We start from the raw sequence: 25,440 nt of genomic DNA, 5'->3' as shown, positions 1-25,440 counted from the left end.
AAAGAAAAAAATATCAGTATGAGTAGTTCTTGTCTTTCTTTGTGATTCTCTCAGTGCAGTGTAGTTGGTATGTCAGCTTCAAATCAATTCTTTTTTGTTTTATTTTGTTTTTGTAAATCAAGAGCATTAGACAATTATAACAAAGCAGACCCCTGAAGCAAGTTGTACCCATCACCAAAAGAAGTTATGGCCAGTGTAAAATGATTGACTACCATTAGCACCAGGTACTACACTACAGGAAGCCACAGCTATCCCTATGGGTGCTGGTTCTCAATGCCCCCCGCATTCTGCTTGACCGAGCAGTTCCCTCGCCGTCTGACACAAGGAAGTATCACACAGAGAGGCCAGGTGTCATCCAGGAAGAAGATAGAGAGCCACACAGTTAACAAGAGAACTACCAGTTCTTAGAAAAAGCTTTTCATCTTTGCTTAAAAAAGAAGAGAACAACAACAAAGAAAGAGATGAATAGTATTGTTCCTTTGGATTCTCAAAATCAACATAAAATTCAATGAATTTCCTCCAATTTGGTACAACCAGTACCGATATCAAAGAATTATGGTAGCTCTTTGCAAACTGTATGTCAAGTACAAGCATTTTTCCCCTTGAAATCAGAAATGAAGGCAAATGTAAGACATCATTGGTTGCCCCAACATGGATTTTTGCACAAAACAAATGCAGCTACCCAGTATGTAGTTTACCTGACTGGGAGAAAAACTGGGAACGTCGCCAAGAGTTCTGAACTCTAAGCGGAACGCTGGCTGTGCCAGGTGACTCTAGATCAGATGGCAGAACAGAACAAACAGAAAACCATGAAACCAGGGTGAAAACTGAACAGAACCATGTCCCCCACATATCCAAGAAGGTTTGGGTGTAAGTGAAACAAGAATTGAGAGTCAATGAATGTAATGTACCAAATGTTTCACTAATATACACACACAAAACCCAGGGACACAAACACAAGTCAACAGAACAAGGACAGTTTAGGCACCTATATATCTTTCTGGGTAGTAGGTGCAACTCTACAGATTCATATTTATGGTGATACTGTTCAACTATCAAATCAATCTCAGCATACTATTAAGAGCAAAGTGCACAGTTTACATTGCTTTTGGGGAATATTAGAAAAGTGCAAAAGGCACCGGTGATTTAATTATTATTTACGAAGGCTATGTGAAGAACTCTGTCTCTAGTTTCCTTGTGTGTGTGTGTGTGTGTGTGTGTGTGTGTGTGTGTGTGTGTGGTCTGTGTCTGTGTGTGGTACATCAAATGCACAGAGATTCTGGCAAGCATTTGCATTCTTAAATTCTATGCATGCTAAACCATCATTCTCAGTGCAAATAAAGAATTCAGGTTTTAAAGTGGGCACATATTTGACTGGAACACAATCATGAGATACCATTCTACTGTTGTGAGAGAGTTGAGGAAAGGAGACTCACCATCATTAAATGCATTTTATGAATGCGCTCAGAGTGTTTCAAGACTACTGATGCATGTGTATGTTCAGATGTTCATGGCCTGGATGAGCAGACTGTAAACAGACAGCTTTGCAGAAATCGGGGAGAGATCACCTTCTCGGGGAGACAGTGCTTATTAGGTGTGACTTCAGGATTTCTGATCCTAACTCTCTGGTTCCTTTGGACTTGATGCTGGACTTCAAATTAGTCACTTAAATGCAATGGGACTTTCTATGTAGGCAGAGACCTATTACTTCTTCCCACTCTCACCCTAATTAAAGACAAATCATGTCATTTAAGATTACATTTATTAGAGGCCTCTTGCTTCCGCAAGATACGAACTGTTATTTTCATATCTATCAATGACGGCTTTGAGGCACAATTTAAATAAATAGTACAAGTTAGTGGTTTTCAAGCTGTGTTCTCTGGATCTGCCAAATCAGTAGCACCTGGAAATTTGTTAGAACTGCAACAAATTCTCTGTTCTCTGGCCAGACCCAGAGAATCAGACAAGTGCTGCAGGGCCCAGGAACAGATGTGTCTTTGAAAACCACTACTTACAGCTGTGTCTCTATGAGGTAGATGTTCTTTTCTTAAAGAAAAGCCTTTAGGAAGAGCTTATTTCTTCCTGCCTGGTATCTTGCTCTGTGTTTCTTCTATTGTTAGTACTCTACCATCCCTAGATTCCACTGTCAGCACTTGTTCCGAGCCACGTATGTACTGAGCTAAGCACTGTAAAGATGACTTCATGGAATACTTCCAATACTCCTACAGATGGTACAGTTGTGGTTTCTGGTTTACAGGTGACAATGAGACATTAGAAAGAATAGGATGGGTAAGCTCACACAGCTAAGAACTAGATGACTTCGAACTCTGAAATGCTCTCGGAGAGTGGCAGTGAACCTAAGGCATGGGTGGTGCAGCAGGCTGTGTGTTATGATCAGAAGCTCTGAAAGATTTGCCATAATTGCTCTAGGGCCACAACATTTTATTTTTTAAATCATTGAACTTGAGTAAAGCATGAAATAAAGCCCTTTAATTCAACAGCATATTTCAACAACTACTCCACAAAACCAATATGATATAAAATATCTCTTTCTACTCTACTTTCTTTCTCTACAAAAGTACAAGGAACCAGAGGCAAATAGAATTAAAATCTGTCTACCTATGGCCTACTGCTGGCCCACCTGTGAGACTTTAGTTAATTCCCTTTGGAACTGCAGGACTGAAATTTTTAAAACAAATTCTTTGGACACAGTACTGAGTTTTCTACTGTACCAAGAAACTAATGACCATGAGTACACATACCAGTTAATTCCCTCAAGTGTTCCCTGCTTTGCACAAAGGGGATTACTAATAATGACCCCAAATAGCTGCCCACCTTGCAAAGGGAAGTAATAAATCCCAGTCATGATGGGTCTGTACCATTCTCTATCTGCCTGACTAAGGAATCTACAGGTTGTACTGGGGGAAGTACACTTAAAATAATAAGACAAAAACCAAGAAGGCTTACAGTCCTTGCCTTCCCAAATTCTAGCTGTTTCCACATGTTGAGAACTTGCACCCATAAAGCCCAGGAATATATCTGTGTCGGACAATAATCCCCATAGGTAGTAGAATTCCCAAGACCCACTTTCCCTCTGCTAGTCATGTTCATAAGGGTCCTTTCTGGTGCTGTAGGTACCAGGGTTTCCCACCAGGACAAAGGGACTAATGTTGGGGTTTTCAATAGTAAAGGAGTGAATTATAACTCATATATGGCCTACAAAGTACTTAGGGGTCCCTGTTACTTTATGGAGCATGTATGGACTCTAAATTCCTCTTTTCTTTTTTTTGGTACTGGGGATTGAACTCGTGTCCTCACACTTGCAAGGCAGGCACTGGAATCACTGAGCTAAATCTCTGGTCCTTTCCTCTCTTTTTAGAATTATCCCTTCACACATAGTAAAATATATCACATATATGCAACACATTAAGTGTTGCTCAGTATTAGTGTGAATAAATATACAATATACATACCAATTATATTTTTTAAAATGTCATATACTTTTTTTTTTTAGACAGGTTTTCACTTTGTGGTGCAGGCTGGCCTTGAACTCACTATGTAGCCCAGGCTGGCCTCTGGCTTGCAGTGATCCTCCTGCCTCCGCTCCTGAGTGCTGGAATTACAGGTGTGCACCATGATGCCAGGCATCATATACTTCTTAATGTAAAGAATTTTTGGAAAGGTTAAAATCTTTGCCTACTAATAACATGTTCAATCTGTGCTGCGAATTATTCCTCAGTACTGATCATGCACACTTCAGAATTATTAGGTAAAAATCTGACTTTCCCCCCAAGTTACTGTCAAATTAATAGAAATTCTATGAAGACTAGAATTAACAATAAAGTTGACACAATATTAAAATTGGAAACATTTGAAATTTTTTTGATTTTTTTCATTTTTGTTTATCTTTCTTGGCTTAAACCAATATAAAAAAATTTTAAGGTCTTAGGCACTTACATAGGGCCTACTGTTATAAAGTACCTGGCATGGCAATTGGGGTTCCTGCCCTGGTCGAATAGAAAACATAGCCTTACCTCTCCACTTTGAAGTTATTAATTCAGCCATCATGACCTCTGGCAAAAACATGGCTAAAAGAACATTAACATACAGCATACAATCATGCTTTAAAATAAAGAACAGGACCTAAAATAAAGTATTTCTTTCTCTTTACCTTGAGAATTGAGATTCGGCAAATGTAGCTGGTTGGTTTCAGGCATTTTGTCCAGAAATGGAAACATCAGAGTTGCTTCTGGTTCTGGGGATTTTGGCTTTACCACCTGGACCACAGGCAACAGACACAAAGAGTATAAACACTATCTACTAATACATGCACAGATGAAAGAAAATGTGAGGATCTAAGGTTAATATAAAAATAAGCTCAAACATTTAATTTTTAAATAGTGTGTTTTTTCCTATTCCCTAATACCCAGCCATGCTTTCCTATATCAATAGAGAGGTTAATTTTTCAGAGAAATCAAGTGAGCACAATAATGAGTTGATCATTTTTCTCCAAACTCAGAAGACAATGGTCTATTTTTGGAACAAAATATTACTCTCTCATTTTCTTACTGATTAGCCAATCACATATACTTTTTCTGTTATAATACAATACTGAATTTATGAAATGAGATGTTTTACATATAATTTTTTACAAAATGACTACTCTGGAAAGTGCTAAACACTAAAGTAACATTCCCTTTAATGGATATCATTCTCAAGATACTACTCAACCAACCACAAATGTATGCAAAGCAGATTAAGGAAGAAAATGGAAATAAAGTTTTTGTAAATAGGGAAGGGGGAAGAGGTAAAGGGAGGGCAGGGGTAAGGGGAAAAATGAGAACAAAGACCTGTCATGTAAGGGTACAAGATCCCAATGATGAATGTAACTGTACTGTATACCTAGAATGTACCAATAAACTCAATGAGGAAAAAAAAAAGCAGATTAAGGAAAATATGCTTTGCCTGTTGACCCAGAAGCATTATAAATAACTATTATCAAGCAATGCTCTCAAAGAATTTTTAAGACATGTTAGATTACTTGGCCTCATGGTAAGTAGTTCTAAAGTTACAGGGTTTAACAATTTCTATGTTTACTTTGCAGAATTGATTTTTCTTGTTATTGGCACTTAATTTTGTTTTCCTTAGCTTAAAGTCTTTTCCAGAATTGCTCTTCCCTGGATGTGTTGTGTGTAATCAACCTACTGCTAAAGACCAGATTACCAGGCTGGTTTAATCAATGTCTATGACAATACTCAGTAGACTCTGAACACAGGTGTAAATAGAGAGCGTGGTGCTGCTATCAGTTCCCATCTTCTTAGCTTCTCTGAGAACCGAACTGATTTCATTCTCTGACTGGTTACTGTGTTGCTGATAGAGCGACGTGGTAGCTAATGCTCTGAGTGAGTGAGGCTATAGAACGCTTATTTCATAACAAGCTGATCTATGATTTGGTTCTCAGGATAAATTAATGTTAGGATTTCCACTCCTTAGATTCTTCTTTACTAATAATACAGTTGACCCTAAAATTATAGCCTCCTCATCCAACATTACTGAGGTCAACCATTTCCAAGTGAAGTTCAGTATTAAACATACAACTAAAGCTGAGGTCTAGTCTTACCAAAGTTGACAACCCTCCAACCTTAACCTCATATGCACTATGTTTTTCATGGTAAGACTTACAAAAACATGATTCAGATCATTCCTGGCTGAGCAGAAACGCTCAGAATGACCATATGTAAAATCGTCAGCCTATGTTGGTGGGAGTTTTGTTTTACAAGGGTAATATGGCCAAGTGAAATCAGAGAAAAAAAGCTGCTGCAACCACTGTGGTCAGGTTACCTAAGAACCAGCTATAGGAAAGGGAGAAAGGGGAGAAATTCTTGGAGTGGAAATGAGAAAGGTACTCAATTCAAAGACAAAGTTCCATTTGCTCATTAACTAGCAGAGGTTCTTGACCTGGAGTCCACACAACACAGTCAGGGGGGTAGGTGCAGCACTTGGGTCACTTGACACGAGGGACAACTTGGGAATCCTGAGTATCTTATTTTATCATGAAAAAAGATTATTCTGAGGATAATGTTTACCAGATGGCCAAAGGCCCCAAGCAGAACAAAACAACAAAACAAAACCAACAACAAACACGAGGACTCCTGAAAATAATATTTTCCGTAGTGGGGCAGATGTGACACCATAGTTTGAGGAAGCTGACACTAGTGAGGGGACACTGTGGGGAAGGCCTGTGAATAATTTTTATTGTGATATTCATTTTGATCAATTAAAAACAATATTTTAGGAGTGATACAAAGTTTTCCTTTCAGTGTAGATTTAGATGTTTTGCTTTGTTTTAGTTTTTTGGAGTTTTTTTGTGGAACTGGGGGTTGAACTCAGGACCTTCCACTCATGAGGCAGGCGTGGCACCACTGAACTAAATCCCTGGCCAGGAAAAATGAGTTTTTAAGAGAAATAAATACTGGCTATAAATAGCTTATGGATATATATCTTGTGGAAAATCCTGCCTACCACTACTAATTTACTGTGTGACTTGCAGTTTAATTCCCCTTTTCTGATCTCCAGACTATTTAATTCTCAATGGCTAAACATGGGGAATAGCTAGGATCTGAAATAACTGAAAAGCGCCACTTTACATTCTCAAGGTTTTACCAGGGCACGTCACTCTCAGCTCTCTAAAGCCAGGGGCTATGTCCCATTCTCTGTGGAATATCCAGCATCCAAGTACAGTACCCCACACCCAGTAGATGCACAAGGAATTACTGGCTGAGTAAATGATGGATGAACTGGAACTAAATAATAAAGCTTTCACTTTAAAGTCAAATCCAAATTCAGGGTTGACTTTTAAACATGGAGTACCACCACGTAGAGCTTGCCAGTTGTGCAAAGCTGAGGTTCTCCTTCTTTGTGGCCCATGACAGTTACCTGGAAGCTTAAAAAATACAGATGCCCAGGCCCTGTCTCCAGGGGTTCTCATCTATTTGGTTCATAGAGGGCCTGGCAGCTTTTAAAATCTGAGGGGAGCCAAGGTTGAGACTAACTGGGGTAAACAATGAGGACTTTTAGAATCAGTGGCTGGAAACAAACCAGCATAACATATCTGAATAATAATAATATATCAGAATAGTTTTCTAAGCTCCTTGCTACGCAAATCTAGAGGCATCAGAAGTATCATTGCTAAAAAGCAGGAAAATATTGGAATGAGAATACTTAGAAAATTATCAGGTTAAAAAGAAAATAAGCAAGTTGATATACAGCAAACTAAAACTTAAGCATAAGGCATGTTACAACTTATATAACATTTTTCTCAAATGTGTTGTTTTTAAAAATAAAAATTTATTCAAAAGAAGGGTTAAAAGATGTTGAAAAAATATATACGAAATATTATGGATAAAGAGGCAGGTTTGAGTAACTCATTTTCTTTTTCTACATGTTTGTATATTTAAAAAATGTATTTACATATATTATACACTTGATATATTTACTACATATTTATATTTATTTCCACATATTTCTATATGTTAAAAACTTTATAATGAACATGTAGGTTATTTGTTTTAGGAAAAAATATAGATTAAAGATAGGGGAACAGATTAGGAGAGAAATCTTCACTCGTAACAACTGGGCTGGTGACAGCCAGTTCCGCTGTGAAGCCACATTAGCCTCTGGGGCAACTGCTTGGCTCTGCTTTGTACTTCACCTTTTGGGACAGTACCAACTCCACCTTTCCACTCATCTCATTTTCCGGCTTCTTCCCATCTTTTTCTTCTGCCACATCGCTCTTTAGCTGGGGGCTGGAGGAGAATTCTACAAAGGCCACGGTCGGGCTGCATCGAGTCACAGTTGTCGTAAAATGCTGTGACTCTGAAAGGGGGTCACATCCAGAAACAGAGAAAAGAAAAAGGAAGTCATACAGAAGACCAATGTCACAGAAAGCCACGATAAGCCCTTAGGAGGTACGATTAAAACATATGGCAGATGCTTTAATTTCCAAAGTTCAGTACAGTGAAAGACGTTAATCCCCTTCAAAATACCCCTCCTCACTTTGAACACCCTCACCCCATCGTTCTCGCCACTTTCCAAAACAGTTCTGGAAGCCCTTTTATGTCTTTTGTTGTGCTGGTGTGGCCGCCTTGATGTCCTGACTTGACTCAAAGTGTTTAACTTTTATGGTCATCTTGACTTTGGGGAAGAGAAATCTCCCAGCAGTGCACAGAGCGAGATCTGGTGAATAAGGTGGGTGAGGACACACTGTAAAGTTTTTACAAGCCTGCCTTCCTGTTGGATGGCACTCAGCAGCAGCCTTGCCTGTATTTTTCATCACAACTCATGTAGACACAACGATAACATTCAGAACTGCTGCAAAAAGGGCCACGCACAATGGGATATAAGTGTGCTTGAAGGAAGGGGTGATTTGCTTGAGAGGGATCAATGGCAACTGTATTTCATTGTAATAAATTTTAAAACTTTGAAATTTAGACGTCCACTGTACTTTTGGATCCCACCTTACAGTCTATGTCCACCGCTGGTAGTAAAAAGCCAGATTATAGCGGGATGACAGAAAAGACCTCAAGATGCCAGAATTCCCCAAGCTCTTTCACAATAGCATACAACAAGCCAGCGACGTGAAGACAGAAGTTCTTAATAGGGTCACTATTTACATCTGAATAATACCAGGTAACAAAAAAAGTCACCGAGAGATAATTTCTGTCCTCATGACCGAGCACCAGCCTGATTCTTCCTTCTGTATCTCAGCAGATGTGCTAAGGGTGTGGCACAGAGATACATAAAGCAATGAAAACAAAACTTCCTCTGGTCTGTAATCAGCACACTGTAGAGGGGGTGGAAAGTCACCAGAAAGAGGGCATACCAACATGTGGAGGCACGGTCTAGTTTTTAAAATGCTATTATTTGTAGTAGTGAAATTTAATTTATTTGAAAGTACTACTTCTGAATAATTTGGTATTGGAAGAGCAATCAGGTTTCACGGTCAGCAAATAAAGAAATAAGTTTTTAAAATATCGATAAAACTTCACAGAAAATTGAAGAACAATAATTTTGGGGGGCTACTGGGGATTGAACTCGGGTCCTTGCTCTTGCAAGGCAGGCCACTGAACCGCTGAGCTAAATCCCCAGCCCCTGAAGAACAATAATTTAAGGATTAGACAAGCCTCTGAACAATGAGTACAGCACATTTATATTCACCATTCAGGTTTGTGGCATTGCTTTATTCTTTCAAATAATTCATCAGCCTTTTTTCAGCATCTATTTTTATGATATATTATTGTGTATATATTATCTATTGTGGTTACAGTGGGTCAAAATATGACCTTAAATTATATAGTGTTTTGTAGGAGAAGTGCAATTTTTTATGATGATGGAGATATGATTTCAAAAGACAAAACACAGCAGCAAAAAAGCCAGGGCTCCTATTTTTATGGCAACGCTGAACCCATGGTCAGAATTTTCCTCAGCCGCCACTAAGTGGCAGCACTATCCCACTTCTGGGATTAATTCGGGAGGGAAAAATTCTTCACTCTTATTTTCATTGTATTTTAAGAGTACCATGCTCTACCCTCAAACTAGTCTGTTATGAAACAAACCTGATGAGGCAAACTCTGCATTTCCTTTTCTTGCTTGTTCATCATTTTCATCATCTTGGGTGTTCCGTTCAGTTTCCTCAGCGGTTGCCTGAAAAAGAACCCCCCCGCCCGAATGTAGTATTCTTTTGAAAGTTCTAAAAAGGCAAAGGATTTGTCCTTAGTAGTAACTTTCAGGCCAACAAGGCGGGCTGCTCACATGTATTCACTCCTTGGGTTTCCCGAGCAGCTTTCCTGGGGCATCTATGTGCCTTGGAAAGAGACATCCTGTGAAAGGGGACAAGAGAACATTCATGCTCCCTCTCCCTAACCCTCCTCCTTACTTCCTTTTTTTCCACAAAGTTCGTAAATCACAGTCATCTTTCACCTGCTCCTCAAGGCCTTTCAATCTGGGGTAGGGTTTCATTTGTGTCCTAAGGTTAGAGTTAACCTCTCTCTTCCTTCCTGGGCTCCGAATGACATCTGTCACTGGAAAGCTAACTCTCTTTTCCTCACTTTCTTATTTCCCTGGTTCTTCTTTCCTTTTCCACAACATATAGGCGATTACTAAAGATTTTAACTGGTCCCTATGGTGCTCCATGTGTGCCAAATCCTGATATTATCCTAGTTGCTTGATTTAAAAAGTAAGTAAATAAAAGTTAAATAAAATACTAGCTAATGCCTCAATAACCATAAAGAACAAGTCAATGGCTACTGAGTTTTTTAGTAGAAGTTTCCTGAAAAGGGCTAAAGTTAAATTTGTAAAGTGTGTAGGAAATATTTCACAGATTTTGAAAGGTTTTTAGATAAAGAGTAAGGTTGGTTTCAGAAAAGGAATTATGAAATACTTTATAAAATACCTCCGTAGGTTCTCAAAAGGCTATGGATTTATTGATCTCTCATAAATAACTTTTTTTGTGGTACCAGGGATTGAACTCAGGACCTTGTGCTTGCAAGGCAGGCAGTGGAACCACTGAGCCAAATCCTTGACCCATAAATATATAATTTAATCCATAAATCAAATCAAAATTTTCATTTCTACTCACCAAAAGTCCTTAAACTCATTGGTGGAAACCATCATTGAATTTTTAAAGACAAAAAATCTTTTAAGCAACAACTTTCCAAAAGTCTAAAGATTTTACAATAACATCCAATTGAAAAAAATGTGATTTTTCTTTTGGAAGGTGGTATATATTGAAATCTTTTTTTTTTTTTGGTACCGGGGATCGAACTCGGGTCCTGGTGCTTGCGAGGCAGGCACTGAGCTTAAATCCCCAGCCCTTGAAATCTTCATAATAAGATGGGAATTTCCTAGCAATACATAATCATGTATCAATCCTAGAAGGATATAACATTAAGTTAAAATGTACTGTTAAAACCATGGGCAGGAAATAAGCATCATGCTGATATTATTTAATGTATTCTGTAATTTTTAATGTAACAAGCCTGAGTTGAATCCCTTTAAAAGACCTAATGAGTGAAAACATTAGTCTTATTTTTGTTATACTTATGTGTGTGTGTGCATTCACACTGTTATACAAACCACCAAAGACCAACCAGTTTAGCATTACAAAAGAATAAGTTGGGTTTTATTTAAAGTGCACATATATAGATATATTAATAACTGATAGTAGTTTTATAATATCAAAATACAAAAAAAACCCAGGAAAAAAGAAAATACTGGCAGAAATACAAATTTTTAGCTTTCTTCCTCAAATGGATTAGATTATAGAAAACTATCTGAGGCCAGGAAACAAATTTTCAGTTAAATATTAATGAATTGTCCTCTAGGGAACACGGGTGTTTCCAATGACTAGAAATAACTAACTATAAAAGAGGGCCAAAGGATCTGCAGCCTAAAAATGAACAAAGAGATGAATATAGTTTATTAAATCTAAGAAGCCATTGATTTTAAGTTGTATCATTGTAGGTATTAGTAATAAAGAACACATATTGTCTGCTAAAAGTAATACAAGTGATATTGTAAGAGAAATGTTGATTTAGAGATGTTAAAATGTGGAAAGTAGCCATTTGGAATCAATGACATCAGATGATCCATGAAGCCCTTTAGACATAATGCATAATGCAAACAAGACAAGATCCTCAACATTAACTACTTCACTAAGGAGTATTTTAATAGCACAATACATTCTACTACACTGTACTTTTATGCATGACTAATGGAGAAATTCTACTTTCAAGAATTCTCACATTTCTAAATATATTTCTATACAGCTCAATGCTTACATACTGAGCTGTGGACAACCCAATTCATCTTATCTCGAGATGATGGTTTAAAGGTTGCATCCTGGCCTTCGATGTGGTAAAATGTTAGTGGCATTAGCAATAACTCTGAGGAATATTTACTGAATTCACCAGGTGTCAGGCCACTGGGGCACTTGACAGAGATAACTTCCCTTAATCCTCAGAGCAAGCATAAAGACAGTACCAGTGCGGCTCCCTTTGTATAGGTGAGGAGACTGAGGCCTGGGAGATTAAACAACTTCCCTGGATCACACTGTTCGTAGACAGGCAGGTCGGAATGCTTCCCACAGCTGATAATCCCCACACTTTATCATCTGGATGTGAAGTCAAACCCACCACTGTCGTAGCACTTTTCTCATAGCTGAGACACAATACCTAACACCCACAACTTCTTCAAAAGGAAGACAGGTTTATTTAGGTTCGTGGTTTTTGGAGGTTTCTGTCCATGGTCAGCCAGCTCCGAGGCAGGGAGGGGATGATAGAAATCAGAGTGGAGCAGGCTGCTTATGTCAAGGTGGCCAAGAAGCAGGGAGAGAAGCAAGGAGCTGGGAGGGAGTCGGACCCTTCCAGGTCACACTCCCCGTGGCCCGCCTCTTCCAGCCGGGCCCCACCTCCTATTAGCACACTCAGCCTCTAACTTCACCACTGGATGAATCCACCCGTGGGTACAGTGCCCCCGTGATCCAAGTACCCTCTGCACATATGAGACTTTTGAAAGATACCCCAGGTCTAAACCACAGCAACTGCTAAGAGCTCCTCCAGGAATCAGAGGTTTTGACCCATAAGAAGCATCGAGTAGCTGAGAGTTTCAAGTTTGTTGCTAAAATTATTCAAACTGCCTTTTCTATTCCCTTTCCTTCCTCTACTTCCCATTATTTATTCTGCAAAAGACTGTAACTCCTTGGAATCATTCAGAGTAGAAGGCAACTTGACTTAATCCACTTCCCAGGACTGCTTAAAACTCACCCCCAAATGCTAAGGGCTAGGGGCCATCTATACAATCCATATTCAGAAAACAAATGTTTTCCTAGTATGCATTATTTATGGACCTCCTACTCTCAAGCTTAGTTTAAATGCACACCAGTCACCAAAATCAGGGTACTGCTAGCAAAATATTCAGGACATACTAAGAGAAAAAGCAAGCAGCAACACAATTTCAATAAGTTTTTAAACACTAATAAGTTTTACTGCTAGCAAAATATTCAGGACATACTAAGAGAAAAAGCAAGCAGCAACACAATTTCAATAAGACGAACCAGTTTTTAAACACTATGTACACAGAGCAAAAGAAGATATACAGGGGACCAAGAGAAAGAGGGAGGATATGCAAAAAGAATTAAGATGTGTATATACCAACTCCCCATGGTGAATGTAATCACTCTGTGAACATGTACTAATAAAAATTTAAAAAACCTTACCAATATTAATTTCTGGGTGGCTGGAATAAGAGGTAGTTTATATTGTCTCTGTAGTCTTCTATATTTTGCAATATACACAGACTATCTGTAATCAGGGGACTCTCCAAAGCCTTTTTAATTAACTTGTGTCTGCCTTCTCTGTCCTGAAGGGCTTGCAACTTTTGTATTCACATCAGTTCCCCAAAGAAATGAGCTCAAAGTTGGCATTTTTCACCTGTCCCAATAGAATCAGAGGTTTGCTTCAAACAATGCAACTTGCTGGACAATGCACTTTCCCTTCTATGCTTTCCTCTGCTTATAGCTCAAACACAGGAGAGGCCTTGCTTTCACGTACTGGTAACAATGTCTCAAGAATAAAAACAAGTAAATAAAAACAGATCCCTGCATGTGAATGAAGGAGAGCACAGAAAGGTTTCTGTGAGACCAAGCGAGGAGTCAGCTTCATGTTGACTCAGAATGGGATCCAGACTGGTCCAGACGCTAGACTCAGCCCTGAGGACACAGGCAGGAGGTGGAAGCTTCCTGACTCAAGAAGGACATGGTTGAGCCACAAAACCTACCTGGCCACTCGAACCTTTTAACTAGAGCCTTGTCAATGGACTGGCTTGGGCAGCAACTTGCTGGGTAGATTAGAGCTGGGAAGCAGAAAGTAAGAGCCTCTTGAGACCTGGGGTAGATGCTGGCCTTACCTCTAGCCCAGTAGCACTGCGGAAGCTTGGACTGATCATTTAACCTCTAAGGGCTGGAACGGTGATGCCCAAGGTCCTTTCCTGAGCAAATATTCTGGAACTCTTGAATGGTGGTTCCAGTCTTAAATAACTTATCTGAACAGGAGCCTGGAAATTATGCTTTGGGCTCAGGACCCAGCTACACGTGTGTTTCTTCTTTCACTTCTAGACCCCCAAGATCCTGTTGCCACCAGAAGGAAGGAGAGCTTCATAGAAGATCTGGCTCCCTATGTCTTAAATTATATCTTGCACTGTATTTTTCAAACCAATATGAGACTCTGATCCAGGTAAGATGGGCCAGGTTTAATTTTTTATTTCTCTAATGAATACTTGTTGAAATCTGTAAATGCTCTGTGTCTAAAAAATGTTTAATGCCTTTTTAAAGACTATTTAATCTATGACTGAGAAGGAGAAAATAGTTTCTAAAAAAATGTTTGTCGACATTTGACATCTAGAAGGAATTTGCAGTTGGTCTCAGCTGTGAAGAAAACAGCGCCTACTCAGATGCCTTCACCCCGTTCTTGCTGCAAAGTGAAATGCTTCAAGAAGGGTCTGATTGTTTTCTTGGATCAGAAAACACAAAAGTGCTGAATTTTCAAGAGGAAGGCCATGGGCTTTTTCAGATTGGAAGAACAAACCTACTTCATTATTTAGCTTGAGAAAAGCAGATAAAGTGGTTTACATATCCATAAGCTGAGTTTGGATCAGTCAGTGAGGAAGAATTGTGGTAACCCAGGTGGAAGGTATTGTCCAGTAGTGACAGGGTGGCTCCATCCTTTGGGCCGAGTGTGTCAAAGGGGGCTGATCAACAATCATGTAACGGAGTGACAGCCGGGTCACTGTCAAGGGGAGACCTGGGAGCCTCAGTGGCAGGGGGAAGGTAGAACTGGGAAAGAGTGAACAATAGCAGAAGCATAAAAAGCTGCAGCAAGGATCATGTGAGTGTCTGCAAGGGCAACTGTCTTCTGGAGAAAGCTCTTCACATCTGAATGTTTTTAGCAAATTACAACAGGGATAGAGAAATATAAGTGTGACAACTGACAAATGGAGCAGGAAGATGACAAGAAATCCCTCTCATTCATAGGGAATTTATATTGTTCCATATGGTAATTTTGATGATCTTACTTTAATTTTTTAACACTGTGTCACCATTTTGCGCTCCTTAAAAATATATTATAACCTTTTTTTTTTCCATTTGTTGGATGACAATCTTAAAAATAATTTAGGGGCACCCGTGGTCTGCAAGTCACCTTGACATCAATGTCAAGGTTTAGATCAAGATGTCCTCCAAAGGCCTCATGCACTACCTGGCAGGGTGTTTGGAAGGCGATTGAATCTTGGAGGGATACAGCTGACTTCGGGTTAGGAGGTGAGGTTTAGGCGGAAGAGGCGGGTCCCCGGGGGGCGTGACCTGGAGGTGTAATCTCCTTCCTGGGCTTCCCTTTTCTCTCTCTGCTTCCTGGCTGCCACGACAGGAACAGCTTTCCTCTACCCAGGCCCCTTTCCACCACGCTGCTCTTGCATTTAAGCTTGCTGAACATGGACTGAAACTTCTCAAATGTGAGCCAAAACAAACTCCTCCTTTAAACTGTGGGTGTTGGGTACAGCGTCTCAGTGATGAGAAAGTGACTAAAGCATAAACTGAGACTCAAAAAACTTCACTTGTTCAGGTGGAGTTTGATCTTTGACTTTGTGCATGGAGTGCTTCGGATATTTTCGGAAAGGATCATTTTCATACCACTGAGGAAAGAAGAGATTCAAATACAAATATAACAGACAGGGGACCAAGGAAACATAGGAAAGCTCTGAGGGAGGCAAAAATTTCTTTGGTAGTCTACTTAGACACAAGATAGATGAGTCCTCAGATCAGAAGAACTTCAGAATTCTTCCCCAGTCCCGTATACTACAACTCTGTGTTTGTGGTGTGACATTTCTAACAAAAGTCTATTTTAAAATGCAGAGAAAAGTGTTAGGTTCCTACATGGAGAAATGAATGAACACTCTGAACTACCTCATGGATAATCGTGAGGGAGGGGACCTCCTACCTGGAGCGTGCCGTACCAAGTCACTAGACTCACATCACATCCCTCCTGGGGTCCTCTCCTGGGTGCCTGGCTACTGCCTGTGCCTTTGATCCCGCTACTCCCAACACATGGAATTGCTTGCTTCCCTGTCCCCGTTCCCATGAAAACCCTACTCTTACTGTCAAGTTTCAAAACCTACGTCCCATACACCTTCCCAGGCCACACCGGAACTACAATGACCTTACCTGTTCTTGCAATCTATCACATCCCTCTGGCCTCCTTACTCTAGAATCTATTAAATTATATATTGCTTTACATACTTTCCCAGTTGCTTTATGAGAATTTTTCTTGCCCGCAAGTTTATGACTTTCTGAAATCTCTTTCCGAGAAAATAGGCACACCTAGCAGCTATGAGCAGACAATTACTTGTCACACTGGGCAGCCACCCATCTCCAGGGTAGCGGCTGTCACAATCTCAGCACCTTAGAGGTGGGGCAGCAAGAATGATAGGTAGATACAAAATATTAAAAAACAAAATCCCAATATAAATGGGATTTATTTCTACCAGAAGAGAGTCATGGTCCCAGGAGTGTCAAGTGAGAAAGATGAAGTAGAAGGGAACTAACGGGTGACATAATGTCACAGAAAAGTGGTCCTGTCAGCCAGAGGGGCTGACACTGCTACCTCCCCCTGCCCCAGGGGGGCATTGTGCCTGTCTTCTCAGTCGCTCTGCCTTACGTTCCGAGTTAATCTTCCTGCCTACTGCTCTGCCATGCCCTTTGAACAGTTCCAGCTCGCCCTAGAGAAACTGTGACATTTTAGTGGTGGGTGAGGCTACTCCTCTGTAGAGAGTATATCAGTTGGGAATGCAGTTTTTGGAAGAAAGACACTATTTAAAAAGAAGAACACTATTCCTTTGACAGCTGCATGGAATTGTGTACATGAGTTAGAAATAGAAAATCAAGTCCATGCTTGTATCCTTCCCCAGGAGGCTCTGAAATACAGCCTCTCATTTCAAATTGGCCACCATAGGTCGGCCATAACCAATTAATTCCACTTTTTCAATAGAAATACATTGGCTGTAGCATACTCAAGGAATGCTTTTCTGGGACTAAGGGAGAAGGAAGTAAATTGAGGAATAGGTCACTGGAAAAGTGATTGCTTTAAAGTGATTCTTGGGATAAGCCCCCGTGATTGGGAAACTTTGGGTTCTTAAGCTGCGTGCATGAAGTGCTTCAGCAATGACCCGAGTCGATGGAGCACAGCTGACAAATTTGCTTCTAGTCTGATAGACGGAGACAGTTACCAACCCAGAAAATAATGTAATAGCTCCTTCCATCATGAGCTCAAGAGCCTGAGGTATTAAAGACAGGGACAGACAAGCTATGCGGTACCCATCAGAACCATTAGGGTTACTGAGCTATAGGAGACTGTGAACCTGGCAAGTGTTCCGAGGAAGAGTTCACAGGAGGAGGGACTCCTGGGCTTTTCCATGAGCTTAGGCTGGCATCCTGAAGCTGCCCATCCTAGTCCTCAGGAAGAATGTCTAAATAGCCATCTTTTGTTTGGAGCGATAGTGATAATGTGTACACTTCTGAAATAACACAAATCCTTTCAGATTATGGAATTCTGCTTTTCTTAAGATACTTTGGGCGATATGTAATCACTATGAAATCTTTTTTATTTTCATTAAGTCCTAGGAATTGAACCCAGGGCTTTGTGCATACTAAATAAGCACTCTACCACTGAACTATATTTCCCAAATTTTTGAATTTTGCTCCTAAATTGGCCAGGCTGGTCTTTGCACTTGGGATGTTCCTGTCTCTGCCTCCTGAGTAGCTGGGATTACAAGTGAATGGCACTGTGCCTGGTATAATTTTTTTAATGAAGGGAATTTAGAAAATGCTCAAAGGAAGTATGGCAAAAAATGAAATAAGATCAGAATTACTGACTTAGAAAAGCAATTCCACCCCTGTAATATCTGATTAATTTAGGGGACTTCTAGTTTAAATTTAAGAGCAGAAATTAATGCTTACTCTACCAGTTAAATTACTATTCGCAGAACTCAATATTCAATCTCATGATAATCTGTAAGGACTCTTCAGAGGTAGTCAGATTTATAAAAATGTAAAAGTAAAATTGCAGTTGAGGGGAAGAGACCCAACATTTGATTGGAGCACAAAACATTGCTCCTCGAGACCAGGAAACACGCTACCATGGTGAGGAATTTGGCTTTCTTTCCATTTGACCTTCTTTCACAGAGCATCGGGCTCTGTGAGGAAGATTACATCCTCTTAACTTCTCTAAAAACCACAATTTTATTCTTCAAATGGCAAATCCAGAGATAAGAAAAATAACGACCTGTCCGCTGGGTGGGTTTTAGCTTGCTGGGTCACCTATAACGTTCAGCTCTGGAACGGGATGACAATTCTCTTTGTGGACCAAATTTTTCAAAGTGCTGGAGGAGAAATCTCAGCATCTTCCCCATCCTTCACCCAAAATACACACCCAAATGCTGGAAATTAAAACAGCAGAAACTCGGCCTCTGTTGAACACAAGGGAGGCTAGAGTCCAGCCTCACTACAGGAGCTGGGCTGTGTCTGTGGTAGCAACGCTTTTGGTTTGATCAATAAACCAGCATGAGTAATTCTGGATGTTATGTTAGAGTTCTCTTCTCTCTGTTCTTCAGTTACCTTTCCCTTTTTCAACCTGGTGATGCAACATCCTTTAATGCTTAAGTTACTCTGAATTTAAAGGGTTAAGCTAATAAAATTAGTTTGTCTTCTAATTAATCTTGTCTTTTTTAACTGGTAAGAAAAAGGTCATTTTATACATATCATCAAAGATGGAAAGTCGGGTTCTGTTAGTATCAGTTATTTTCAAATTGTATTAGCAAGTCTAATGAGGCCTTGACCAAACCGAAAGAAAAAAGCGCCATAAAGATTAATTTTTCTGCAACACCAGAAAGCAATAATATGAAGATTTGAAAGAGTTGGGCTTTGTTCACAAAATATATTATCTTTGGTTACAGTTCATTGTTATGGTTTGACTTTCTCCCCAAAGTCCCCAATATCTCAGAATGTGGACTTATTTGGAAACAGGGTTGTTACAGATGTCATTGTTAAAATAAGGTCATCCTGGAGTAGGGGTCCTCAGAAAAGGGAAATTTTGCCTACAGACATGTGTACAGGGAGCACAATTTAGGATGATGGAGCTAGAGATCAGGATGACCCACCACATGCCACAGAATGTCAGGATTGCCAGCAGCTAGGAGAGAGGCAAGGTACAGATCCTCCCTCACAGCCAGCAGAAGGAACCAACCTCCCAACTCCTGGCTTTGTATCTAGCCACTAGGACAAAGAAATAATTCCTTTGTCTAGCCACTCAGTGTGTGGTCCTTTGTTAGGACAGCTCTAGCAAACTAATATTCCACACAGAAGAATGGATCGTCGACACACCATATTTATTTTTTAAACTATATTCTTCCATAAATCAATTATCCCAAAGAGGGGGAAAATGTTTGGTTCTTACTGTCAGCTCCCGGGGAAGAGAATTTGGCTTCTTGATGTTGATCTCAATGCTGTTCTTGTCTTGTTTCACCTCCACTGAGGACCCGTGTACTCTGGCCACCCCTTCAAACATCTGGGATCTGGTTAAGGAGAGGCCGGGTTCCACTGTGGAATTCTCTTTTTCTTTTTCCTCCTCATCTCCGTGGACTGTCTCTCCATTCATGCTGACTTTCCCATCTACCTGTAAAAGCCAGAATGGACAAAAAAAAATGCTATTCTGCAACCAAAGACAGTGACAAAGTGACACGTCCAGATTTATCTAAGAGAATTACTGTTAAATAATTAAAGTCCGACAAAGAGTGAGCTCTCTCAAATGTTTTCATGGGTTTAGAAGTCAGGGCTTCTATAAATGCCTTCTTTAAGGGACTCTTTAAAAGGCTATTTGGCTACTTTACCATTAGATTATGCTTTCTGTTCACCTGACTTATGGTGTGCTTTTATTTTCAAGTATAGAAAACTAAGAAATTCTAAACACAAACACATGCCACATATTTAGGTGGCTGCAATTTTTCATTTAGGTTCTGACTGCTCTTCCAAAATTTGGACTTTACCAAATAGAGGAGGCAGTGGGACTTTCTTTGAAGCTATTGTGGAGGGCAGGGGATCTGACACTATGCCATGTCACAATAAATCCCCTTTTCTAGTTAATTTTATACCCCAGTTTCTCCAAGAATAAAAAGCATGCCCATCAAATATTTTTGTTTCCACTCAGGTCCAGGGAAGGAGGTGAGAGCAAGGCACGTGGAGCAGAGAGTGTGGCTAGCCTAGGTAGGCATCTAGAAAATTCCGCTTGAAGGGTGAGGCAGACTGTTCGGTGATTACAAGAGCAAACTCTGCCACGAGCCGACCTAAGATCAAATCCCAACTCTACCACTAGCAGTCATACGATCTCTGGAAAGCACTGCTTTCCTCTGTGCTCGAGTGCAAAATGTAACTGAGTCATATTTTCCTCATAGTGCTGTTCTGGGGATTGTTTTTGTTAGCAGGAGTTAATATATGTGGAGAGTTTAGAACAGAATCTGACACGTTAGGAATTTAGGTATTAGCTATTATTGTACCATCGAAAATCTTGCAGAAGAAATAATGGAAGCCTAGGAATCAGTTATCATTTATTTATCCTGTGCCACTGGCTTTTCATACTCTATTATTTGTTACCCATAGAACTTTTAAAATCACAACTCAAAACACATTCCTAAAACAAATTTCCCAAGACAATATATACCCTTATCGTGTATGGTCGCTATGCTGTTTTCTATAATATACTATTCTACTTCATTAAAAAAAATGCTGACTGTGAACCACTAAATTGACTTAATAATGTAGCAACTGGTGGCAACTCTTATTTTGAAAATTACTGGTTTAAACTTAAAAAAATACTATAGATAATTTATTTTATTTTATTTTGAGATGAGGGTCTTCCAGTATTGTCCAGGCTTGTCCTGAATTCTCATGTTCAAGCAATCCCCCTGCCTCAGCCTTCAAGCAGCTGGAACTATAGTCATGCACTTCATGTCAGTACTTTCTTTACTCTTAATTCTGTTGTATTGGTGAAATAACTAGCTTGTACAGTATTTACTGCCTTCCCCTTCCCGCAAGGAACACACGCATGCATACTCTTCCCTCAGCATCCTTCTTGGCATTTTCTGCTAACTACTGTCCTATTTACCTATTACCTTTGACCACAGCTGGTCATTCACCCACTCAATGATGGTGTTACAGGCTATCAACTGAAGTGACAGCCACCAAGGCCAATGATGAGTCCAGGAGAAAACCACTAGGCAAGTGGGAACTCCAGCTCTAAGAAGATCTGTAACTCAAGTTTCCAACACCTCTCCCCACAAAGATGGTCTCCTAAGGTCTTTATACCATCTAGTACCCATGCAGAAGGACAGAGGTTTCTTGAGTCTGGGCTTTATAAAGTCATCTATTATACCTCTTGTATATAAATGATCACACTGTACTCTTCACATAAAGAAAGGGAAGTGGATATCTAAATGATATGATTGGATACCTTAGATACTCAGTTAAATAGAGGTACCCCCTACCTTGTTCAGGGTCACTGCAATATACAGCTTTCCTTGGTTGGATGCCACGCAACACTCATTGTCATAGGTCCCAGGTACAACAAAGTAGTTAAATCCTAAGGTGGACCACTGAGCACATTAGGCATGCATATATGTGTGTGCACAAGTCTGCATAGCTCACAACTCATCTTCTCAGGAAAAATTCCATTTGTTTATTCACTAAATGCAATGCCTACCATGTCCTTGGCACAAGTGCCAGGCTCTTAGGATGAAGTTGTGATTAGTTAAAAACATAGCCCCTTTCCTTACAGAGACAAACATTGCAGTTCAATTCAGATGAGACAGCTGGAATATTTTTTCAACCCTATTAAAGCTTAAGGAACAGGTTTTTAGGATCCATTCAGAATTACTCAAGTAAAAGTCAGAAAGTATTGTTTGATTCCCTGTGAAACTCACTTAAGAAGATATACAGCATCATGCTGCTCTATCAGTTGAGCTACATAAACTTCTTACAGTCATAACTGTCACATCTAACAAAATGAATTCCACGTCTGTCTTCTATTACAAACTCATGTGATCTGCAAGGACAATGAAAATCGATTTTTCTTTGAAGTCAAAAGAGCTTATGACAAAGGATAAATGTTTCTCACCGTAGGAGAGAAAATACTGGCATGTGAGGATGTGAAAAGATGTTTGGTTGTCAAAGGTTCTTTGATTCTGGAACATTACTTTTACATATTCACTGGTAAAACAAGCTAGTCTGTTTCTAGTTAAGATAAAAACCTTGGTTCTCATCTGAGGCCCAAGCACATCCCATGTTCACATGTGTTCCTTGTACTTTTTTTCTAATTGTAACATCTTTTTGGGTATAATGTTGATATCTTCTGAAAGAGATGTAGCTGCACATATTTCTATGAAAAACGTAAGTATTTAGAAGTTTGTTTGGAGGAATTTGCCATACCTCCAGAGAGCAGAAGATACCAGGGTGTTAGTAAAGTAGGGTTTCTCCCCACTGCTGTACAGGGACCATGCCATTAGGTCACACTAGGGAACTGACCTTGCTTGTGGAGATGACTCAGTGTCACCTCACTGGGGTCCAGTAGTATTAAGGACAGAGACTAAGGATCATCTTAAGTATTTACAGACCAAATCTCTGGGGACCCAAAAATGAGCAATTACAAATGTTAGCATATTTGGTTTTTGTTTGGTAAAAGTAATTGTATTTTCTTGAGCCAGGATGCTTCTTCCCATTGATCACCTGGAGTTCAGTTTTGGTTCTACTCTTAAAGAACTTCTCCTACCTTAAAGGTCTTCAGAACCTCTTGGGAGTTTTTGGGCTGGGAGTAAGGCTTGGGGGTCAGCATAGGCACTGCTTTGGGAGTGACAGTTTTGCTTGGAGACCCACTGTCTACTGACACGTTGGTATCCGGACCACTGGCACGAGCAATGGTGGTTTCAACGGTGGCAGTGAATTTGGGCGGAGGCAGTGACTGTTGCCGCAGATACTTCATAGGGCTGGGGTCATTCAGGAAGGAGGATAAGTTTGGCTCTGTTGAATGGCTTCTTTCCAAAATTTTTGGCATCTCCAAGCGTTCAAGGACAGCCTCACTGATTGTGAACCTCTCGATGTACTGCTGAAGGATCCCCTCCGCCTCTTCCTGGGACCTCGCGTTCTTATAGGCCTCATGCAGCTCTCTCTCTCTCCGCTCCCTAGAGGGTGGGGAACAACGATAAGGTTGAACCACGAATGGAAGATGCTGGTATTAGAGCTTCTGTGATCACCAACATTTATAAGGAAAAGCACGTCTAGATATCACACATTAAAAGCAACAGAAAGGACCCACTTTTCTTGGACGATTTCTCTGTAGGTTTTGATGCTTTTCCTTCGTTCACTTTTCCCATCTTCTCCAGCCAATAACTTCTCCATTTTTTTCCTTTCTTCCTCTTTCTTGATTAAGTCCTGAGAAGCACTTCTTCTCCGACTCTTCCAACGAGCCAGGTCCTGGGGGAGGGGGACACGATTTAGAGCTTAGTGAATCCTGAGGAAGTGGGGAGGCTTGGTGTGAGGGTGCCACCATACAATCCAGTGTAACTCTGCTTAACACAGGATGCCTCAAAGGCAGGAAATATTCAAATATTATCCACACAAGATATAGCAGGGCGGCATTAAAAAAAAACATGGCAGTGTGGAAATATGCAATTAAATTTTATGTCACTTGGCAAATTTTAGAGACCTTTCACAGGACAATTGTAGGAAACTTCATTTTCTCCTGTGTGTAATCTTGGCCTTATAAGTAGATTCGCTAATGATATAATGGCAGGGAGTAATGTACACTTTCCTCTTAGCAGCAAAAGCAGAAAAAACCTGGGGTCCTATAGACCCACGAATTCACGTGATCTTTAGAACAACCTCACCACAAATTGGACAGGTAGTTACAGGACAGTGTGAACAATGAGGACTCTGGGGTCAGACGCAGGAGACCGCAGCTGTAGGAAATAACTCTGCACTATCTTTTCCATGTTCTGGAAACTCAGGGGTGTTTCTCAGCCTCTCTGCTCCTCAGATTCCTCACCTCTAAAGTGGGGATGATAAACGGCACCTCTGCTAGTAAGTCTGTAGGTTTAAATGTGATCATGCCAGGCACCGAGTAAGCACTCAATATATCGTAGCCACACTTGTAACGACTGTATTTTATCGACTTTGGAGAAGTTAACTACTTCGGCTAATGGTAGCATCAGGTTCACCATAGCTACCTCGGAGTGCTCTCTGAGGATTAAATAAAATGATGTACGCTGCCCCCCATCCCCAACTTCGTTATTTCCCAGACCTAGCTCTTGTTCCCAGCACACACTAATCACAAAGCCTCCGGCAGCCTCTTCCACCCTCCTTCCCTGGTTTGAATCCTGGCTCTGTGACTTGGGCTGCGTGACTGTGGGCAAGTAAGTGACTTTGCTGGCCCGGGACTCGCGTGTGGCACTAGGGATGGTGACAGGTTGTACTTCACTGGGTTACTAAGAGCGGTGAATGAGCCATCACGGGCACAGCACTTGGCACACCGCCTGGTACAGGTACAGCTTCGGGGTTGGCGCCTGCTGTGTCTTCACCACCACCACCCTCCTCTTCCTCAAACACAGAATCCCAAGACAGCGCCCGTCTAACTCTGCGACCACTCCAGTCTCCAGCCTCTCGCTCCTCCCTCCCGGTAGCCAAGCTTTTGGGAAGGCTTCCCTCACACTCACGTTGCTGCCACCGCTTTCACCGCGTCGCAGGTGGGATCCTCGAAGGACGCTCTTCCCCGTCGGGCTCTAGAGCCCAAGTCCACCCACCGGGTCGGGTTTGAGGCTGGGAGTCACCTCCCCGCTGCCCGCGCGCGCGGCCTTGGCCGAAACTCACGTCTTGCCACTTGTCGTCCTCTTCCCTCAGCTGGTTATTTATCAGCTGCAGCTGCTCCTGACGGGCCCTGCTGTGCGGCAGCACCGCGGCCTCCTCCTCGCACCGCATGTCAAACATACTCGTGCTCCTGAGCGCCGAGAGCAAAAACAAAAAGCCAGGGAGATCAGCGCTCGTCCCTGCTCCGCGCGCGCTCTGCCGCCTGGGGGCGCCACCGCGCTGGAAGCGGCCTCCCTCCCTCCTCCTGCAACCTAGCGGCCTGCTGCTGCGAAGGTGCCTTTGTCTTCGGAGCTGCCCCTGCACGGGTCATTTTGTATGTTGGTGCCAAAGAAGAACTCTGAAAGGTATTCGAAGTTCTGGGCTCCTCTCGGATAGAAATTATTTTAAAACGAGAATGAAAAGGTATAGATATAAAGCTTGAGGGAGAATTT

At 40.9% G+C, this 25,440-nt stretch overlaps 1 protein-coding gene across 1 annotated transcript in view; it reads right to left on the bottom strand.

The window, feature by feature from the left end:
• Limch1 (LIM and calponin homology domains 1) overlaps positions 1 to 25,440 on the bottom strand; it is a 318,918-nt gene that overhangs the window by 27,163 nt on the left and 266,315 nt on the right. Inside the window, 7 exon segments of the mRNA XM_019207620.2 lie at positions 4,172 to 4,277; positions 7,712 to 7,875; positions 9,615 to 9,702; positions 19,557 to 19,775; positions 22,920 to 23,328; positions 23,463 to 23,620; positions 25,013 to 25,139. Of these exon segments, the coding sequence (XP_019063165.2) occupies positions 4,172 to 4,277; positions 7,712 to 7,875; positions 9,615 to 9,702; positions 19,557 to 19,775; positions 22,920 to 23,328; positions 23,463 to 23,620; positions 25,013 to 25,139 (1,271 nt within the window).

The sequence above is a fragment of the Fukomys damarensis genome, unplaced genomic scaffold (genome assembly GCF_012274545.1).
Source record: "Fukomys damarensis isolate Sample0158 unplaced genomic scaffold, DMR_v1.0_HiC HiC_scaffold_35, whole genome shotgun sequence".
Classification (NCBI taxonomy): domain Eukaryota; kingdom Metazoa; phylum Chordata; class Mammalia; order Rodentia; family Bathyergidae; genus Fukomys; species Fukomys damarensis.
The sequence above is the reverse complement of the archived record's forward strand: the minus strand, read 5'-3'. Positions and strand labels throughout refer to the sequence as shown.